This window comes from Pristiophorus japonicus, chromosome 3, assembly GCF_044704955.1.
Source record: "Pristiophorus japonicus isolate sPriJap1 chromosome 3, sPriJap1.hap1, whole genome shotgun sequence".
In the NCBI taxonomy this organism is placed as follows: Eukaryota; Metazoa; Chordata; class Chondrichthyes; family Pristiophoridae; genus Pristiophorus; species Pristiophorus japonicus.
In genome coordinates this window covers 250,684,953-250,704,906 of record NC_091979.1, presented here as the reverse complement: position 1 = coordinate 250,704,906, position 19,954 = coordinate 250,684,953, and the positions used below count along the sequence as shown (strand labels likewise).

The following is a 19,954-nucleotide window of genomic DNA, read 5'->3' as shown; positions in this document are numbered from 1 at the left end:
AGGTAGAGAGCAGACGGCTTCAACAGAATACATATCATGATCGCGCAAATGTGTCATGCGAAATTGAGATAAATGATCCTGTATTTGTGTTGAACTATGGACAAGGTCCCAAGTGGCTTCCTGGCATTGTTCTGGCCAAAGAGGAGTAGGGTGTTTGTGGTCAAACTCTCAAATGGACTCACCTGTAGGAAACACTTGGACCAAACCAAACTCCAATTTACGGATGATCCAAAACAACCCACAATAGACTCTACCTTTTTTGACCCTCCAACACACACACAAGTGGCAACCGACCCAGCGGTTGACCACGAAGCAGAACCCATCACCCGCAGCAGCCCAGCAGGACTCACCACCCCCAGCAGCCCAGCAAGGCCAGCTGCGCAGCAGCCCAGCGAGGGCCCAACAAACAACTCACCAAAACCAGCATTTGCACCGAGACAATCAACCAGGGAAAGGAAGGCCCCACATCGGCGGGGGAGTGTTATTATGTATGTAAACCTGTAAATACCATGTCCAACCACCAGAGGGCTTATCCCCTGGCGTCCCAAGGGATCCCACAATCCCTTGGGAGCACCTGTATATAAGGATACCTCGCAGGCTGAAGAGGCACTCTGAGATCTGTAATAAAGGACTACAGTCACACCTTACTATGAGCTTGCAGTATCTAGTCTGACTCCTTATTCAAGACATAACAGAACGCACCTCAGGAGTGGAAGCAAGTCTTCCTTGAGTCTGAGGGACTGCCTATGATGATGATGATGATGTTTTAAATGTTGGGGTGCTTCGCGTTAGGGGCCTGTTAGACAGGCCACAGTATTGTACTGCATTTGTTTCGTTCACACACCAGGGTGTGTGTTTTAGCTTTAATAAAGCATTGCCGGTTGAGACCGAGGTATTTGTCCGTGACTCATTCATCTGTTCAGTACAGTAATCACTCCCAGGTGTAGAACTAGTGTAACGTGGGGTGTGTCGAAAACACCCAAGGGAAACCACTTACACAGCTGGCTAGGCCCCAAGCTCTGGAACTCCCTGCCTGAACCTCGCCGCCTCTCTTTTCTCCTTCAAGACGCTCCTTCAAACCTATCTCTTTGACCAAGCTTTTGGTCGTCTGCCACAATTTCTTCTTATGCGGCTCCATGTCAAATGTTTTGTCATAACACTCCTGTGAGGCGCCTTGGGTCATTTGGCTCTATATAAATACAAGTTATTGTTGTTTAATTGGTTGTGATCTAACATCAATATCTACTTTCACTGATAGTAGGCTCTCGAAGTACAGAAAATGGTCTACATTGTCCAAGGCCACGCCGTGGATTTTGATGACCGGGGGACAGTGCTGTGTGGTGGGGTCAGGTTGGTGGAGAACCTTGGTCTTACGGATGTTTAGCGTAAGGCCCATGCTCTCGTACACCTCGGTGAAGGTGTTGACGATGGCTTGGAGTTCGGCCTATGAGTGTGCCCCACCTGTGACAGAAACTGTAATTCCCATATTGGACTGTACAGCACTTGAGAACTCACTTTAAAAGGGGAAGCAAATCTCAATTCGGAGGAACTGCCTATGATGATGTTGTGATCTGAACTGGCAGTTGCCAGGAGAACGGGAGGCGGGGCCAAGGCTGCTGTCACTCGAAATGACTGCCAGGTCGCCCCGCCGCCCGCTCCCAACCTCGTTGTGCCACGCCCCGGAGAGCGGGGTTGTGTGACGTCAGCGAGCTCTCGCAGGAGGTGGGTGGTCCGAGATTTGGAGCGGCGGCGGCACGGTGTTTTTTTTTTATCGTCGTCCGCTTCAGCGAGCTTTTTTTTTATCCTTTTTAAAAATATATATATATATATATTAAAGTCCGGAGATTTGAACGGAGTCGGTGTAAATGTGAGTAAGGATCGAAAGCTGGAAGTGGGGGGGTAACCGGGCGCCAAGGGCTCGGCCCACAAGCGGCCGCTTGAAGTGCGCAACTAGGCCCGAGGCCTGACGACTGGGAGTTGGGGCTCTGCCCGCGGCCAGGCGACGCGGGGCGGCGATCCACCCGCTGCAGTCGGCCGGCAACTGGAGCCAAACTAATCCTCGCCCAAACAATCATGGTTTTAGCTCCTGGCGATAAATAATCTAGTTTTAGCAGGGTTTAGAATGACCGCCGCTGGTTCAAGGAGCCGGCAGCTCGTGTGCTCTCGCTCGCCAGTTGGGGGCCTAGAATGTGCCAAGTGTTGGGCGGGTTTAGTCTGGACACTTAGTCTGGACACTTGGTAAGAAGAAGCTGTTTCAACCTGAATCTTTGCTGGGGGGGAATACTTTTTTAAAAAAAATTATGTAACAAATAAATACAATTTATAAATAAATAAAATGGCTTACGGGATCCTGGCCTTCATTAATAGAATACAAAAGTGTGGAAATTATGAAGAACTTGTATACAACACGGGTTTGGCCTCAACTGGAGTATTGTGTCCAATTCTGGGCACTGCGCTTTAGGAAGGATGTGAAGACCTTCGAGAGGTGCAGAAAAGATTTACGTGAACGATTCCAGGAATGAGGGACTTCAGTTACATGGATAGAGTGGAGAAGCTGGGGTTGTAGTTCTTGGAGCAAAGAAGTTTGAGAGATTTGCTAGAGGTATTCAAAATAATGAGGGGCCTGGACAAGGTGGACGGGAGAAAAACTGTTCCTGCTGGCAGAAGGGTACAAAACCAGAGGAAACAGAATTAAGGTGATTGGCAAAAGAACCAAAGGTGACATTAAAAAAAACTTTTTTATGCAGTGAGTGGTTAAAATCTGGAATGCACTGCCTGAAAGGGCGGCTGGAAGCAGATTCAGTGTTATCTTTCAAAGGGCAGTTGGATGAGTATCTGAAGGTAAGATGTTTGCAGGGCTATGGGAAAAGGGCAAGGGAGTGGGACTAGCTGAGAGTCGGGACAGGCCAAATGGCCGCCTTCCGTGCTGTAACCATTCTATAATTCTGTGACTTTACATTGAGGTTTAGGACCTTGTGATGTGCTCTCACCAGTTAGTGTAAATATTTTACTTTGTTTAGCCAACATAAGTCAAAATGTAATTTTGCAAAGTGTTTTGAGATATAAGAACATAATAGGAATGAGAGTAGGCCATTCGGCCCCTCAAACCTGCTCTGCCATTCGATAAGATCATGGCTGATATTCAACCGCAACTCCACCTTCCCGCACTATGCCTTGATTCCCTTATTATCCATAGTTTTGAAAGAAAGACTTGCATTTATATTCTGCTTTTCATGACCACCGGATGTCCCAAAGTGTTTTCCTGCCCGTGAAGTACTTTTTGAAGTGTAGTCACTGTTGTAATGTAGTATGCTAGTATTTCTCAAGATGCTGTTAAAAATGCACCCTTTTCATGGATGAGGAGGAGGGAAAATTATTTTTTCAACTTCCCAATGAAGAAACCTATAAATATGATCTGTCAGTGTGAAATATCCAGAAAGCATATTTTTAAATTGTATCCATAACTTTGTCTTTTATAAAAAGAATCTTCAAATTTCCCTGTTTATTTAAATTTATTTTTTGAGTTGCTGGAATTGATTATCATCAGAGATACTGGTGAAAATGTGTGGAACATGGTACCATATAGAGTAGTTGATGCGAATAGCATAGATGCATTTAAGGGGAAGCTAAATAGGTACATGAGGGAGAAATGAATAGAAGGATATGTTGATCAGGTGATATGAAGTAGATTGGGGATGAGGCTTGTGTGGAGCATAAACACCGGCACGGACCTCTTGGGCTGAAGGGCCTGTTTCTGTACTGTAAATTCTACGTAGTGTTCTCATATTTATCAGGGCTGAATGTCCCAGGAATATTAGCAGTGACATTTATTGTGGACATGTGTTAATCTTTAGGAATAGTGTGTATATGTACATAAAAAACTGAATTATTACTCACTACCTGAGGCTTGGCAGGTTGGTATTTCTGCATAATTGAATTGTTATTTTCTGTAGATGTCAGATGAGCTGGCAAAGCAGCTGGCCAGTTATAAGGCACAACTTCAACAAGTGGAAGCTGCATTGTCTACTGACGCAGACAATGAAGATCTCCTTAAGTTACAAAAGGATTTGCAGGTTGGTGTTCTATTTTTTAAACACACATTTTCAACTCAAAGATAAGATTTCTCTTTTCTCCCCCCCCCCCCCCCCAAAAAAAAACACTCCCACCCCCAGTTTATTAATGAACAGGTGTTATTTTTAGTGAAGCAGTAGGGTGTAACGTTAAGGTGGTTAAAACACAGCTATCTTTATTAATAAAGAACTGGAATAACATCTACTGAACAGGATGATTGTGTGGGACTAGGAACAATGTGTTTCCAATGTATCACTCTGGAACCCATCTAGCTACATAACCAGAACCTAACAGAAGAAAATAAATCAAATCACTTAATACCGGAAGTATTCTGATTTTGCTACAACTTCATGCCACAAGTAATGGGTGATTCTGCCTGTTGAGAATATAGTGATAGGTTGTCTTGACTCTTCCTATGTTGGACATTGTATGCAGTGTGGGTAGCTGTTACTGACATTGTCTGGAGTAGGTGTTTCACTGTCTTTCTACAAAAATATGAAACTATGTACTGCCAGCCCAAGAGTTTCCTCATTGGAAGCACACAGTTAGTGTTAGTCACCTGAAATTTAGGAGAATATATTTTAACACGTGGTTCTGTTGAACAACAGTTGGAACATGCAGGATAAAAATTCATATCATGTAGGATCACTTTCCCAAAGACATTCACAAGTATTGCCTTCAGTAGAAGAATAAGCTGCTCAGTGATTGCCTCTGCAACTGAAAAGTAAAAATGAACAAAACTTCTCATTCACGAAACATCCAACATGGTGATTTTTTTTTTTTAAACCCCCCAAAATTAGCAAGTAGTGTTAGCATTTTGGCTGGAGTGAAAAACATTAGGTCCTAGTGTTCAGTGTTCCCTCTAGTTTTGTTTTGGTGCCATGAGGCCCCTTTTAAGGGCTGAGCAGGCCATTCAAAATACCATGCATGCACGATTTTTACATTGAAAAGCCGGCTGTGCGGGTTCCCTGGAGCGCTGCACAACCGTGCAGCTTAAAAAGAATATTGCTCATGTTTATCACCTTGATTTATGAATACTGCACACTACTAATTGTGGCGTTGGGAATGTATGATGTGTGAATTGATCCATAAGTCTTGATACAAATTGTCTTACTGCAGGGCATTCATCTAATTGGTCTTAATTTAAAATTGCTTTTATACTGGTTCCGTGTTCGTTTGGATTCCAGGAGACTAACGCTATTGTTAAATCCAGTTACCTTATCAGAATGGCAGACCCATTGACTGAAAAACTGTGATTACAAGCCTGCCATTGGGATAAGGGAGGCAGATTTAGTGCAAACACTGGAAGCTGGCTCTTTAAGCCAGCATCTCGTAATTTGAACTCAAACAGTCAGATTATAGAACAGTTCAAGTCCACAAGGATTCTACGCTTAGCTCGAAGTGCAAACAGTGCACCATACTGTTCTGCAAATGCATGGTGATTACTTCGCAGAAATAAACTATTGAAGATAAAGTGTGGCAAGTGTTTTGAAACCCGAGGTACCAGAAAGGTAGTTTGGAGTCTGTGTGACTTCCTTTCTCTGCTCGTGTTTTGGTCTTGTCACCATATACACTTAATGCATAAAATCGACTGGAGTTTTTAAGGATTCCAATCCTGGGACTGTACATCAGGATTCCGTTTGACTGTGTGACTGCCTGGGGCTTATTGCCTTCTGTCCCCTGCCTTCCATCCTGTCAACTGTCAGATGTTGTAATTGGCCCCTTTTTTAAAATAAAACTCTTCCTAAGATGCAGTGCTTTAATCTGGCAGTAAGAAGTAGAACTCCGAACTTCACTATTGGGAAAATTACACAACATAACCATGAAGTCTATTTAGAAGTTCTTTTGATATTTTTTACATGTGTTACCATATTATTCTGTTATTGAAATGGTAACTCCATTTTTAAAAGTAACTTGGAGAGTCCTGTACCCATCTCTTCCATTTTTTTAATTCATGCTCATGATGTGGGCATTACTGGCCAGGCTGGCATTTATTGCCCATCCCTAGTTACTTTGATGAAGTAGTGGTGGGCTGCCTTTTGAATTACGGTTAGATTCAAAATCACATCGGTATGTGACTGGAGCCACATATAGGCCAGAGCAGGTAAGGATGGCAGATTACCTTCCCTAAAGAACCAATGGGGTTTTACAACAATCCGGCAGCTTCATGCTTCACTTTTACTGATAGCAGCTTTTTATTTCCAGATTTAAAAAAAAATCACATTTCTCAATCGGTTGCTTAGGAACTTGCGTTCTCTGGATTAGTCCAGACCTCTGAATTACTAGTCCAATAACATAACCACTACACGACCATACCCTATATTGCAGGAAGTAGATGGAATTTGTAAATGCACAGCAAAGATTGGAGGATGACGGGAGAACAGATGGCATGTCGCCAATCTCAAGACACTAATTTGCAGTCTGTGTGCTGGATGTGAATCAGCTTGTTCTAAGTTACTCCATCTTTCTGACTGCGTATGCAGCAAATGGATGCAAGACTCCATAAAGTAGCACTATAAGAGGAGTACAGAAAAAAAGTTACATTCCTGGAGCAATTCATGTAACAGTTCCCTAGGTTGCCACATCTTGGGCACCTTGTCAAAGCTGTTTATGTGCATGAGGTATGCAGAAATAATCTACAGTTACGTGTCTGCCTTTTTTTTCTTGCCCTATGAGGAAGTGCTTAACATTTGTTTGATACTTCTCATTGCTGCCACGTGCAAGATTAGGAATTTGCTTTGTGGGGAACCCTCAAACGTGGACCCACATCCTACAATTCTGAGGCGTGGTAAATTTAGATCATCAAAGTGTTCAACCGCCCATTAGTTGGATAAACCCTTAAGTTTTATGTATGTATTTGCTGTTGGGGTCACTGTGTCCAAAATTGCTGCAAGGATGTGACAATTACTCTCCCTCTCTTACCATCCATCCCCCTTTATTTTTTTTAAGTAGCATACTCTAGATATTACTGTATAATGGAAACATCAGGCCTGTTGCAATCCGTCATAACCCAAGCTACCATGATATCACATTCAGGGGAAATCAGACTGTAGTACTTCTATATTTTACATCTTTTTTTCACAGTTGATACACGCCATGTTTGATTTCAGGTGGAAATGGACTCTGCATCTTGTTCTGAGTAAGTATTAATCCTTGTCACCAGTTGCACATGGATTTAAATAGATATAATTGGCTAAAATAGTTAACAGGATTTTATTTCCCACGAAAACATTGGTTACACTCCTAATGTCTAGTCTGCTTTCAAACCCCAATCTAAATGAATTAAGATTCATTTCTTAGGCATACTACAGAAAACTTTAGCCTGCATGTAGTTGGAGATATCCATTAATGATCAAATCTACCTCAATGTTGTTAGCACCGGTTCCCAGTAAAATTTGGTTTCATTTTCCCAGTTATATAACGTCATAATTCTAGCCACACCGCTGAAAAATCCACTTTGGAAGGGATCATTAGTGCTGGAACCCATTTGTTCACTTTTGGAGCTGAATATGGGGTGACCCAACCACGAAAATTTTTTGCCACTAATGGCCACAAAAAGGTTTCCAGCAGTACTGAATTTCAGGCCTACAATGTGCGGTGGCCGTTACAAAGTCAGTGACAGTGCTTTGAATATAGAAATATTTACGTACAGTGATACCTTGGGTAGAGGCCAGCAAAACTTGATGTACATTGAGCAGAGTGAGGAATCCTTGCTAGACTTCAATTGCTTTGGATCCATTTTCCACCCCACATATTTAGCAAGACACTTTCTAAATGGAGCCAATGTAGACTGAAGGTGCAGCTTATCTAACAAAGTGTTATACCTCTTATTTGTTGCAATTCTTAATATCAAAAGATTTGTGAGGCTACACATGAAAGCAACATTCTGGTTTGTTATACACAGCGATATTAAGGATTCTGTGGGTATCTAATGTAAAAAAAAATAGAGTAGTCATGTTATGGGAAGTAACTAGTGTGTCTAAACCGGTATCAACAACAACTTGTATTTATATAGCACCTATAACATAGTGAAACATCCCAAGGCGCTTCACAGAAGTATTATGAGATTAAAAATTTGACACCGAGCCGCATAAGTAGAAATTCGCGCAGGTGGCCAAAAAAGAGGTACGTTTTAAGGAGCGTCTTGAAGGAGGAAAGCGAGATAGAGAGGTTTAGACAGGGAGTTCCTGGAGCCGAGACAACAAAAGGCATGGCCAGCAATCGTTGAGCGATAATCAGGGATGCTCAAGAGGCCAGAATTTGAGGAGCACAGCTATCTCGAGGGGTTATGGGACTTGAGATTAGAGATAGGGGCGTGGCCATGGCGAGATTTTAAAATAAAGATGAAAATTTTTTAATCGAGGCGTTTCTTAACCGGAAGCAAATGTAGGTCAGCGAGCACAGGGGTGATGGGTGAACGAGACTTGGTGCGAGTTAGGACATGGGCAGCTGAGTTTTGATCACCTCTAGTTTACGTAGGGTAGAATGTGGGAGGCCAGCCATACAGTGATACCTTGGGTAGAGGCCAGCAAAACTTGATGTACATTGAGCAGAGTGAGGAATCCTTGCTAGACTTCAATTGCTTTGGATCCATTTTCCACCCCACATATTTAGCAAGGCACTTTCTAAATGGAGCCAATGTAGACCGAAGGATTCCAATTGGAATAGTCAAGTCTAGAGATAACAAAGGCATGGAAGAAGGCTTCAGCAACGGATGCGTTGAAGCAAGGGCGGAGATGGGCAATGTTATGGAGGTGGAAATAAGCAGTCTTAATTATGTGTGGGTATGTGGTCGAAAGCTCATTTCAGGATCAAATATGACACCAGGGTTGCGAACAGTGGTTCAGCCTTGGACTGAAGTTGGGGGACAGAGTCAGTGGCTAGGGACGGAGTTTGTGGCGGGGACTGAAAACAATGGCTTCGGTCTTCCCAATAGGAGAACATTTCTGCTCATCCAGAAGTGGATGTCGGACAAGCAATCTGACAATTTAGAGACCGTGGAGGGGTTGAGAGAAATGGTAGTGAGGTAGAGCTGGGTGTCATCAGAGTACATGTAGAAACTGACGCTGTGTTTTCGGGTGATGTCGCCAAGGGGCAACATGTAGATGAGAAATAGGAGGGGTCCAAGGATAGATCTTTGGGGGACACCAGAGGTAACGATGCGGGGGTGGGAAGAAAAGCCTTTGCAGGTGATTCTCTGGCTGTTAGCAGCATCTGCAGAGAGAACAGACAAGTTGATGTGAAGATCTGTATATTAACTTGTCTGTTCTCCCCGCAGATGCTGTTACTGTGGATTGTTTCTAGCATTTTCTGTTTTTCTCTCAGATTTAGTGTCTGCAGATTTTTTGTTCTTTTTGTCCAACTTCAGAAGCCCCAATTTCATGTTGTATCGAAATGTAGTCTCTTTCCTGCCACAAGGTGGTGCTCTGCAATAGTCCAGATACAACATATTAGCTCTTCCTGAAGCTGGTGTAGTAAATAGGAAATCCTTCCAGAGCATGGTAGATGCATGGACTAAATATAGCTCCCAGTTTAGCAGTAGTGCTAAACTCTGACCTATATTTAACACAAGCCTTTGAGGGAAGTGCCCAACAAGATTTACATGAAAAAATATATTTATATACATAGATTATATTTTTGTTAATTAAAACCAAACCCTTCCATTTTATTGACATCTAGGCACTGCTACACAGATAACCTAGGAATAAAGAGCCATGTTTTAACCCTTAAGCAGATAAACTAATAGAGACAACTGACTTGCTTTACCTTCCTGATTATCCTGTGCCTCCTATTTCTCTTCACCAGCCTTTGGTTTGCATTTATGCTAGGCTGCTATTGTATTAATTGGCCCATTTCAGAACACATGGCTGGTTGCGGTAGCGCTGTCTCCCTGTAGAAAGTACCTCTTGCTGTGGTTCTGTTTTATAGAGGACAGTGGATCAGGTGGGGGATTTTGTGCGTGATTTGAGAAGGGGCGAAGTGGCTTGCTGAACAGTTGTTTCCAGCATTCCCTTTGTCTGTTAATTGATGTCCAGACCCTGTAAGCATTTACTGTCGAGCCCTGTTAGTGTCCTAATCTTAAAGGATAAAGTGAATGTACAAGCAAATATTTCTGCACTTTCCCATCTCGTTTGGAGTTTTTTTTTTAAGTGTCCTGTGTTGCTCCACAACTCCACCTCCATTTCCCTTTGGAAACTTGCTATTCCAGGTCTCCAACTCACCGGGGAGCTAATAACGGCCACGAGATTAGCCAACAAGTGCCTCCAGCAGTGATTGGAATGCAGGACTGAAGAGATTGACAATTGGATGTCAGGAGTATTCAAACTCAATAGCACCTGGTTCCCTGGTAAGCTTGTACCTTGAAATGGCTGGCTGCGAGGAGCTTGTGGCAGAGGAGCAAGCATTTTCTCTTTTTTTTTCTAAGAAAAAACTATATATTTTTATATTTTTGCTTTGTGTATTTGGGATGTGCATTCATTTTGTCCTCTTTAAATTGTTTTCTCCCTTTGACCAACCTGGGGCACATTCTGTCTTTCAATGTCACTTTGAAAACCGCCGCTCGGAGGGGTGGCCAAAGTGCAAATAAATCTATCCAATCCAGGGCAAAAGTAGGACTCGGAGCTTCCCCACAGCCTCAACATAAACCACAATCCACCTCCACTCTTCAAGTTTCATAGTTTCCAAAAACATACACTGGTTCTTATCACTTCAAAAATCTAACATGGGAAACATAAGAAATAGCAGGAGTAGACAATTTGGCCCCTCAAGCCTGCTCTGCCAGTCAATAAGATCATGGGCTGATCTGTGATGAAAGTCTACAGTGATCTACATCTAAAATGATGGAAGTCTACAGTTTGTTAATACTCAAATCTACACCTGTAAGGGCCAATCTGCAACTGGTAGAATGTCTTCCACTCACAAGTAGTTACAACAGAGGTAGATAATATAGGTAATGATAGATCTCTAAGGGTAGGTACACACACAGTACCCATTGGTGAGAATTTCACATTCAGGCATTAAGACAAAGTGAGAGAGAAAGCATAACCAGCTGAAAGGGTTCAACAGTTTTGGGGCTGGGACCCTCGTCCAAATGGCAGCAGATCATCAAGCTATGGACTCCTATTGAGCATACATAAGGGGGAAAACAGTAGCAAACTTAACAGCAAAAGCATGGGAGCGTGGTTTGAGGGATTGCTAACTACGTAACAGGATAGATGAGGATGCATGTAGCTTGAGGTCATAGCGTGTCTCCCAACTTACTTTTCAAGTGAACCTCCTAGTTTTGCTTATTTGAAATCGGCTGATTTAAGTTTTCTGCTTCCGCTCTCTTTTCCACCCTCCCCCATATAGAATGTTACTTATTTAGACGTCAATTTCAAAGTCCCTCCATGGTCTTGTGACTCCCAGCCTCTACAACATCCTTCTGCTCTGTGTTCCATCAGTTCAGTGTTCCTACCCTCGCCTTCCTTACATCTGCCATCCCTCTCCAACTTCAGCTGCAGAATCTTCAGCTCCCACATTGGAGCACGCTCCCCAAACCATTCCACCTTGCTACACCTCTCTACTCTTTCAAAAGCCTCCTGACAGCCCACCTGTTTAATCGTGCCTATCGGTCGCTACCCCTAACCATACTCCAGCCACTAGTCAGTCGGTGTCTGGCTTTTATTTTAAACCCCTCAAGTTATTTGTGACAGTTTATTATAAAAGTGCAAATTATTGGTTGTGGAGAAGTTTTATCTTCCTAGATCTGTGACTCGGCCCTCAAATTATTTACACCATTAATGAGATTAAAGATTGCGATCTTAGCTGTAATGCTCATCATTCTTGTTTTATGTCTAAATTTTGGAAATTTCCACTCTTCAAGCACGGTCTTTAGCTTGATGATGTACCTCTTTGGTGCAAATTAGCCATTGTGAGTATCTACTGCTGGAAGTATATCTGTGTGTGTGGTAGTCTTCCTCTAATGTACCTGCTTGTTATGAATTGCAGGAGATTAGACCAGCTGAAAATCTTTGCTTAGAGGGGGCATGAATAACAGCTAGTAATTTGAAATTAAATAGATTTAAATCTTGTCTTCGCTTATCAATAAATCGATTTTGAAAATAGCTGGTTCTGTTTGAGTAAGGGCCGTCTTGTGTGACATAATGCACCACAATACTTCCCATTAACATTGCAGGTTCCTTCATACTGCCACTCAGTTGTGGTGTAAATCCAGAGTCGGGTCAAGTAGAGCGAGACTCCCCTAGGGAGTCTCATTTGGCTTTGCTCCAGTGCCAGGCCATCCCCTGACTTTGGAGTTGCACTACAGCTTTAATGTCTGCAAAGCAAATCTGCTTTGCCCCACTGGTAGTTGTAGTGTAAATGCAGCCTAGACCAACCCTGAGTGCATTAGTTACTGATTGCAGTCTGATGAATGTAGGCTGTAAAATTTTGTTCAAAATGGAGACGGTTGCATCTTGCATTGTCTATCATGAATGTGGAGACTTTATCACAACGACTTTTATTTATATAGTGCTTTTAGCATAGTAAAATGTCCTAAGACAGGAACATTATCAAACATAATTTGACACTGAGCCACATGAGATATTAGGACAGGTGACCAAAAGCTTGGTCAAAGAGGCAAGTTTTATGGGGTGACTTAATGGATGAGAGAGGTGTTTAGGGAGGGAATTCCAGAGCTAAGGGCCATGGCGGTTGAAAGCACAGTCACCAATGTTGGAGCAATGAAAATCTGGGATGCGCAAGAGGCCAGAATTGGAGGAGTGCAGAGATCCCGGAAGGTTGTAGGATCAGAGGATGCCACAAAGATATGGAGGGGTGGCATCATGGAGGGATTTGAGCAGCTGGATGAGAATTTTTAAATCGAGCTGTTGCCGGACTGACAACTAATACAGGTCAGCAAGCACGGGAGTGATGGGTGAATGGTGTGAGTTAGGATACAGGAAGAAGAGTTTTGGATGAGCTCAAGTTTACGGAGAGTGGAAAGTAGAAGCTGGCTAGGAGAGCATTGGAATAGTCGAGTGTTGCGGTAACAAAGGCTTGGATGAGGACTTGATAAAATCAAACATTAGCAGAAAGTAATCAGAGATGAGAAATGAGCAGTTTTGTGACTTATGTACATGGATTGAACTGGCCAAAATCCTCGGAGTTGTAAAGTAGTTGGTGCTAATTGGTTTCCAGCTGGGATAGCTTTCCATCTAGTTCTGGGTACAGATGGGGAGTACTGAGTAGGACCTTTGATTGGGTTGGGAGTGCCCATTTATATATTGTGAATCATAACAGTCCGAGACAGAAACAGCAGTCCTGGATTTAACAAGTTGCTATCTAAATGTGTTGTGGGAGGGAAAGCCCCAGCCAAGGCAATTTGAAGCTAAGTTATTGAATTTTATGGGCTACACTACACCTGCTTGATGTAAAAAGCAATTTTTAAATCTGGGCAAACCAATACCAACATGTACCAATCAAATCAATTTTAAATACCTAAACCGGTCCCATACCAATACCATTCACATTTATTGTAAAGTACAGTGGGATTTAGAATGGGGATCAGTATTTTGGTCCTCGATGTCTGATTGCAGTAATGGTGTCATATGAATTCTTTCCTTGGTTAAAGTCCTAAATAAAGAATTAGATTTTCTGAGAAAATTCTATCTTAGAATTTTTTTTTAATTGTCTGAGGTTATGGTGATTTGGAAACCAATCTTTATGCTCAAACGCTGCTTTCCTTTGCTTGTTAACCTTTTAATTTGCTCTCCAATTCGAAACGGAGACCACAAGCAGAGGCATAGGTCAGTGTTATTGGTATACAAGTCAAAGTTCCTGGTTTTAATCCCTGTGTCAAGTGACAACAGATAGTGTTGAATATAAAGGGTGAGATGAGGTTTCATTAGTTTGGGGGGCAGTGAAATTAGTTTGCAGCTTAACCGTTTCTTTATCTTTCCTCATTTGAATAAAGTGTTGACTAAACTAGCTTGGTGCTGAAACTAGATCCAAGCTTGTAAGATATGGTTTAATACTTTTATTTAAAAAAAAAAGCAGCACTAAGCCCTATATTTACTTGCATGTCTTACAGGAAGTTATCGAGCTGACCAATGACCTGCTATCAAACCAGCCTTCTGTTGCTGCAGCCAATGCTGACAGCTCGGCAAATTCCGTGGCCAGTCACAAATGGAAGACTGGTGACAAGTGTATGGCCATTTGGAATGAGGATGGACAGTAAGTGTAGAACTCTCTAACAATACATCCATAGAACAGTAGCAAATGGTAAGAGATTCTTTGGGATTTATTTTGGAATTTGTCACTTAGGTCAATTGCGTTTAACCTGTAATAATAGTTAAGATAGAGGAATATGTTTTTTTTACCCTGACGGTAACTGTACCACAAGCTTGCTACAATTCCTTATCAAGCAAACCTGTTGTTTACAGGTTGCGACCTCAATACTAGTTTCTTTGGTTTTGAAGAACCCAAGACCAGTAAATTTAGCAGCGGGTAGTTGTCATGTATGATGATGACTGCCAGGTAGGTGTCTCCATTCCTGATTTGTTTTTGATTTCTGTGGGTGCACTGGTGACTTAAAAAGGCCAATGGAAAATTGGCAGGTCCTCCCACAGATTTCACTCTTAAAAGCAGCCTCCCGGTTAGAATCCTCCCCCGTTGTTGTTTGCTCTGGCATCCTGCTTTTTATGATCCACGAGACATTGTGGTCATGGTGATACCCGATGGCCTATATCCACCTGAAAAGGGAGCTGCTTGTGCAGACTCTACAAGCTACCTCTGGTGGAAACTTACAAAAGAGAGTTTCACGTATCACTGAGCATCTATCTATTCTCATTCCAGCTTGTTCTGTCAGGCAAGCATTTCGCCTGCTGGACACTTTCTGATGTCTTCTTTATGCTCATCTAAAATGGTAATTTTACTGTTTTATTTGTCCTGATAAATCAGCAGAATTAGATTAATAGAGCCACTTATATTAACATTTAATAAATAGTTGAAACCAAACTTGTATTACATTAAATAGATTTTGCTAAACTGACCGAAATATTGTCAAAATCTAAAACACCCATCAGTGTTGACAAACATCTGTTAGCAAATTAAAAAATTTGCAGCTTTGGTTTTCAATAAATTATATGATTTGTGAAACATAATTTGTAACAAATCATTTTAACTTTACATTTTCCTATGTTGTAGAAGTTAATTAGAGGCTTATAGGGCCTGATTGTCAAACCTCTACTCACATGCTTACAGCCCTAACTTCCTTGCAGATTGTATGAAGCGGAGATTGAAGAGCTTGACCAGGAGAATGGTACAGCTGCCATCACCTTTTCTGGATACGGTAATGCCGACGTGCTCCCCTTGGCCAACCTGAAACCTGTTGAAGAAGGAAATGATTCTGAGGAACTGGGTGGCGACAAACCCAAGTCAAAGTGAGTGCTGGCAGTCAGCTAAATGTGTTTGTGTATATTTTTTTTGAGCAGAAACCAAGATTCTTGTTTCTAATGCGTGGGAGACAAAACATTAAGTCATACCATTTACTTAGTGATTTTTGTCTTGGGCTGTTTACAGGAAAGAAATGGTCGCTCAACAGAGGGAGTACAAGAAGAAGAAAGCATTGAAAAAGGCCCAGAGAATGAAGGAGCTTGAACAGGAGAGAGAGGAACAAAAAGTAAAATGGCAGCAGTTTAATAATAGAGCCTATTCCAAGAACAAGAAAGGACAGGTGTGTATCGTGTAGTTAAAAAGGCACTGATTTCTGCATGTCCTGTTTTTTTTGTGCCAATTCCTCCCCGCCCCCCCACCCGTGAAGGTACTGATGCACATGATTTCAGGAGTAACACTTTTTATTTTGATCAGCGGTGTCGTACTTGAGCATGATGCTACCTTCACCCAACTTGCACACTTAGCAGGAGCCATTGGGTGGGGGAAACTTTAGATTTTATTTTTAAGAGAGAGAACTTCTATTGTAGTCCCTTCCCTGTGTTGGAATGTTTCAAATTCCTCACTAGCTTCTCTGAAACTTATTATTTTGGGTTGCAGACTCATTGAGCATGTAGCGAACGCCATTCCCTTTTCACTGTCACTCAGGTCTTTTTTTGTTCTAGCTGCTGATCAGAATTTGAACCTGCCCAGAATTCATGCTTACATTTTCCAGTTAACCACCACACTAAGGCCCCAAGTTTCCACATGATTTGCTCCTGATTTTTAGGAGCAACTGGTGGAGAACGGGAGTATCTTAGAAATCGGAATTCTCCACATTTAAGTTTTCTGCAGTTCTAGTCAGGTAGAACAGTTTCACTTTTGAACAGAATTTTTTTTTCAAAAGTGGGCGTGTCCGGCCACTGACGCCTGATTTGAAAGTTTCCACAGTGAAAACTTACTCCAAACTAACTTGGAATGGAGCAAGTGAAGATTTTTGTAGGCTTGAAAAAACCTTGTCTACACATTAAAAAATCAGGCGCAGGTTACAAATTAGGCGTCGGGAACGAGGTGGGGGGGAAGGGAAGTCATTAAATTCTACAATAAATCCTTAGTTATACTTATACAAATATTATACAAATAAATCCAACCTGAATAAAAATTTATAAGCAAAGAAAAGATTAAATAAACCATGTTCCTACCTGTGTGAAAGTGCTTCAGGCAGGCCTTTCAGGCAGCGGTTTGCCGTCGGGACCGACCGACGGGGGGGGGGGAGGGAGAAGGCTGCAGGAAGCCTCAGAACTTGAGGCAGCCGTTTGCCGTCGGGCCCGACCGACGGCGGGGGGGGGGGGGGGGGAGGGAGGGAGAAGGCTGCAGGAAGCCTCAGAACTTGAGGCAGCCGTTTGCCGTCGGGCCCGACCGACGGGGGGGGGGGAGGGAGGGAGGGAGGGAGGGAGAAGGCTGCAGGAAGCCTCAGAACTTGAGGCAGCCATTTGCCGTCGGGCCCGACCGACGGCAGGGGGAGAAAGCTGCAAGAAGCCTCAGTGCTGATCATGGAAGGGCAATGTGGTTTTATTAAAAAATGTTAAAAATTGAACAGCTACAAAGAATTTGAATAGTCTTGTTTAAGTGCATGTGTCCCATTTATCACAGTCTATCTTTAATTACAGAATGCACTCCCTCACCCTCACACACAGAAATATCAAGAAAATTAAAATACAAGCCTTTGCAAGGGTTCAATAAACAAATTTTCACTTTTTCTGCAGCACTTTTAAAAATGGCCGAGTGCCAATGTTTCCTTCACACTGCGCGTGCGCGAACGCTCCAACGCGCAGGGTTGCCGGCACGAAAAAAACTCATTTAAATTGTACCCACCCCCTCTTACTTACAAAATCGGCGCGAGCGGTAGGCTCCGCCCCCTGTGCGCCTCGCCAAGCAGACATCGAGCTGCAAAGCGCTCGAGAATAGCGCGGTTTTTTTCAGGCGCCATTTTCGGCACGAAAAACGGGCGCCCAGCTCGGAGGGGCGCCCGTTTTGCCGCGTGTGGAAACTTGGGGCCTAAGTGTCAAGTGCTGAAAGGGAAGCTACACCTAATTTCACCAAATATTCTTGTGCTTGGCTTCAAGGCTGATGTAAGTGCTAGCACTGAACTGTTGGTAATTAGCGTCCCCTTTGTACTCTGAAATGCAGAATTGACTTAGATATTTACCCCATTCTTACCTGTGAAGAAGCACTTTGCCACTAAATGATGGGTCTCCATGACACATTCACCCTATGCAAAATTGTACACAGGATGTCCTCCACCACTTGGCGATGCAGTAAGTTGTTGCTCCGTCATGCTGCAATACCATAGCCAAAAAACCACAAGTAAAAAATTTCAAGTTCGGTCACATCTTTTTTGTTTTTGAACACTTTTCTTTCAATTTAGTCGCTTGTTAAGTATCTGCCTTATTCTCTTAAACGTCTGCAGACAGGTACTGTAAACCTTTGCAAGACGCATTTATTCTGTTTTGGTACTTGTATTTTGCCACACTCCCATGATCAACCATGTGATTTAACTGCTATAACATTTAGTCGTCTTTCACCACTTGTTAGAGAACATAACTCTGCATATATATATAATGTACATGCAAGTTCCGTTGAGTCAGATGTTTTGGTGATGAGAATTTTGTTAACAGGTCAAAGTAGTCCAATGGAAACGGACAAAAAAACGTGGATGATAGATATATCATTCTAATTGCCAATATAGTATGCTTTCTTTAAAGCTATTTGGAGCCCATGTGTATTGATTCTTTTTTTTTTAAAAGGTAAAGAAAAGCATTTTTGCTTCACCAGAGAGCGTGACTGGAAAAGTTGGAGTTGGCACATGTGGAATCGCAGACAGACCGATGACTCAGTATCAAGACACATCCAAATACAATGTGCGGCATCTTATGCCACAGTAACTAACACCTGTGTAAAGTATTTCCAAGATAACGTATTTCTTCCTATTTTCTTTTGTCAATGTTGTATTACATTAGTGCACTTTTAATAGTTTTTTTTTGGCAAGTTCATTTGGCGTATCAGCACAAAGTTGTAGCTGTGTGATACCAGGTATATGTGAGAAAGTTGATTAATGTGTATAGTTACCATCCATTACTGAGGCAGTTGGAGGATTTAATAAATCGATTTTCCTATTTGAGGAAGAGTGTAATTTTTACAAATTGAGAAGTGGTTTGTTTTGTTTTGTATGTATAATTGGGCAATTTTAACAAATAAAAAAAATTTAAAATCACTCGTATGTATTTTCTGGTTTAAAAAATAAATTTCAAAGTAATGAGTGGAGCGAGATGTTAAGTAACATACTGTGTTGTGAAAGGTTAGTTGGCACTTGTCGTGTCCCACACTGAATTTTCACTCTAACCTGAACGGTGGCTTTGGGAAAAGACCAGTTGGAAGGGAGAGTCGTCCCATCCTGCAGGCCCCAAGGGGACATCAGAGCAGCAGATGCCTGGATGAAATTGTTTACCCTTTGGATGGTTGTGGACACTAGGGTGGGACCCCCCCCTTGAAAAAAAACCAATTATAACTAATGTAACATTCTATACTTTTTGAAGTATTTTATTCATTGGGCAATGGGTGAAGGGCCAAGTTCCATAATTCAAGAGAAGGGAAGAAAATAAAGCAAATAATTTATGCCAACCGTGGCATTTAAAAGCCTGATGATTTGTAGAATGGAGAAAAGACCAAGGGAGGTATAATTCTACAGTTTTAGGATTATGTGGTGATTGATTTTAAACTTTTCCCATTACTGCTGAGTATTGTGTTGAACAGATGGGAGTTTTGAGACATGCCAAATTTGCCAATTTTAACTTCAGAAAGTCTACTTTATGTCCAAGGAAAGAACTTGATGTGCAAACTTTATTTGGACTTCAGAAGGATTTAGGGGAGGGAAAGAAACCTGGTTACTCACTTTCTAATGCAGTGGTTCTCAAACTGGGGTCTGTAGAGACTTTCCAGGGGGTCTGCAGGGCATTTATCCAAACAGCAATTTTTAATGGGACTGGTCTGGAGGATTGGCAACTTGGCTCTCCTGCAGCAGGTTGACAAGACTCCTGCAAGCAACGTTAATCAAAGATTTCGCCCATTCACACTCGTGTACTAATCCCAGCCTTCCCAAGGATTTAAGTATGCTGATCGTACTTTAAAGAAGGTGGCTCTGTGCAAATATATATTAGGGACTTGAGAATGGATTGCTGATAGACACTGGACAAAAGCAAACTGTGTTGGGGTTGCTTCAGATGTGTGATGTCAAACTACATGTCATTGGTAATCTGATCCGCACACTTAAAGTGGCATGAAGATTGCCAGGTTAGACCCACAGTTACCAAGGCTGGTAGTAGGCGCCAGGTGAGTTCAGCCCTGTTCAAGAGGAGTGTGTCATTGTCAAACATAACACCAAGGATAGACAAGATTGACTGCATTGAGAAGC

The 19,954-nt window shown here is 42.3% G+C and overlaps 1 protein-coding gene across 2 annotated transcripts; it reads left to right on the top strand.

Moving 5' to 3' along the window:
* Window positions 1–1,716: 1,716 nt before the first annotated feature.
* smndc1 (survival motor neuron domain containing 1) lies at window positions 1,717–18,757 on the top strand. Of its 2 annotated transcripts, none has more exons than XM_070876529.1 (6): window positions 1,717–1,867; window positions 3,954–4,073; window positions 14,144–14,286; window positions 15,333–15,494; window positions 15,634–15,787; window positions 18,291–18,757. In XM_070876529.1, the coding sequence occupies exons 2-6, from the start codon at window positions 3,954–3,956 to the stop codon at window positions 18,426–18,428; spliced, it is 717 nt and encodes a 238-aa protein (XP_070732630.1). In that variant the 5' UTR covers window positions 1,717–1,867; the 3' UTR covers window positions 18,429–18,757. The 2 variants fall into 2 exon arrangements, with proteins under 2 accessions (XP_070732630.1, XP_070732631.1); XM_070876530.1 differs by lacking the exon at window positions 1,717–1,867 and adding an exon at window positions 1,900–2,696.
* Window positions 18,758–19,954: the final 1,197 nt, after the last annotated feature.

Coding starts and splice junctions, on each gene's coding strand:
- smndc1 (XM_070876529.1), top strand. CDS start 3,954: ATGTCAGATGAGCTGGCAAAGCAGCTGGCCAGTTATAAGGCACAACTT. Junction 4,074..14,143: donor AGTTACAAAAGGATTTGCAG/GTTGGTGTTCTA, acceptor CATGTCTTACAG/GAAGTTATCGAGCTGACCAA. Junction 15,788..18,290: donor CCAAGAACAAGAAAGGACAG/GTGTGTATCGTG, acceptor TTTTTTTAAAAG/GTAAAGAAAAGCATTTTTGC.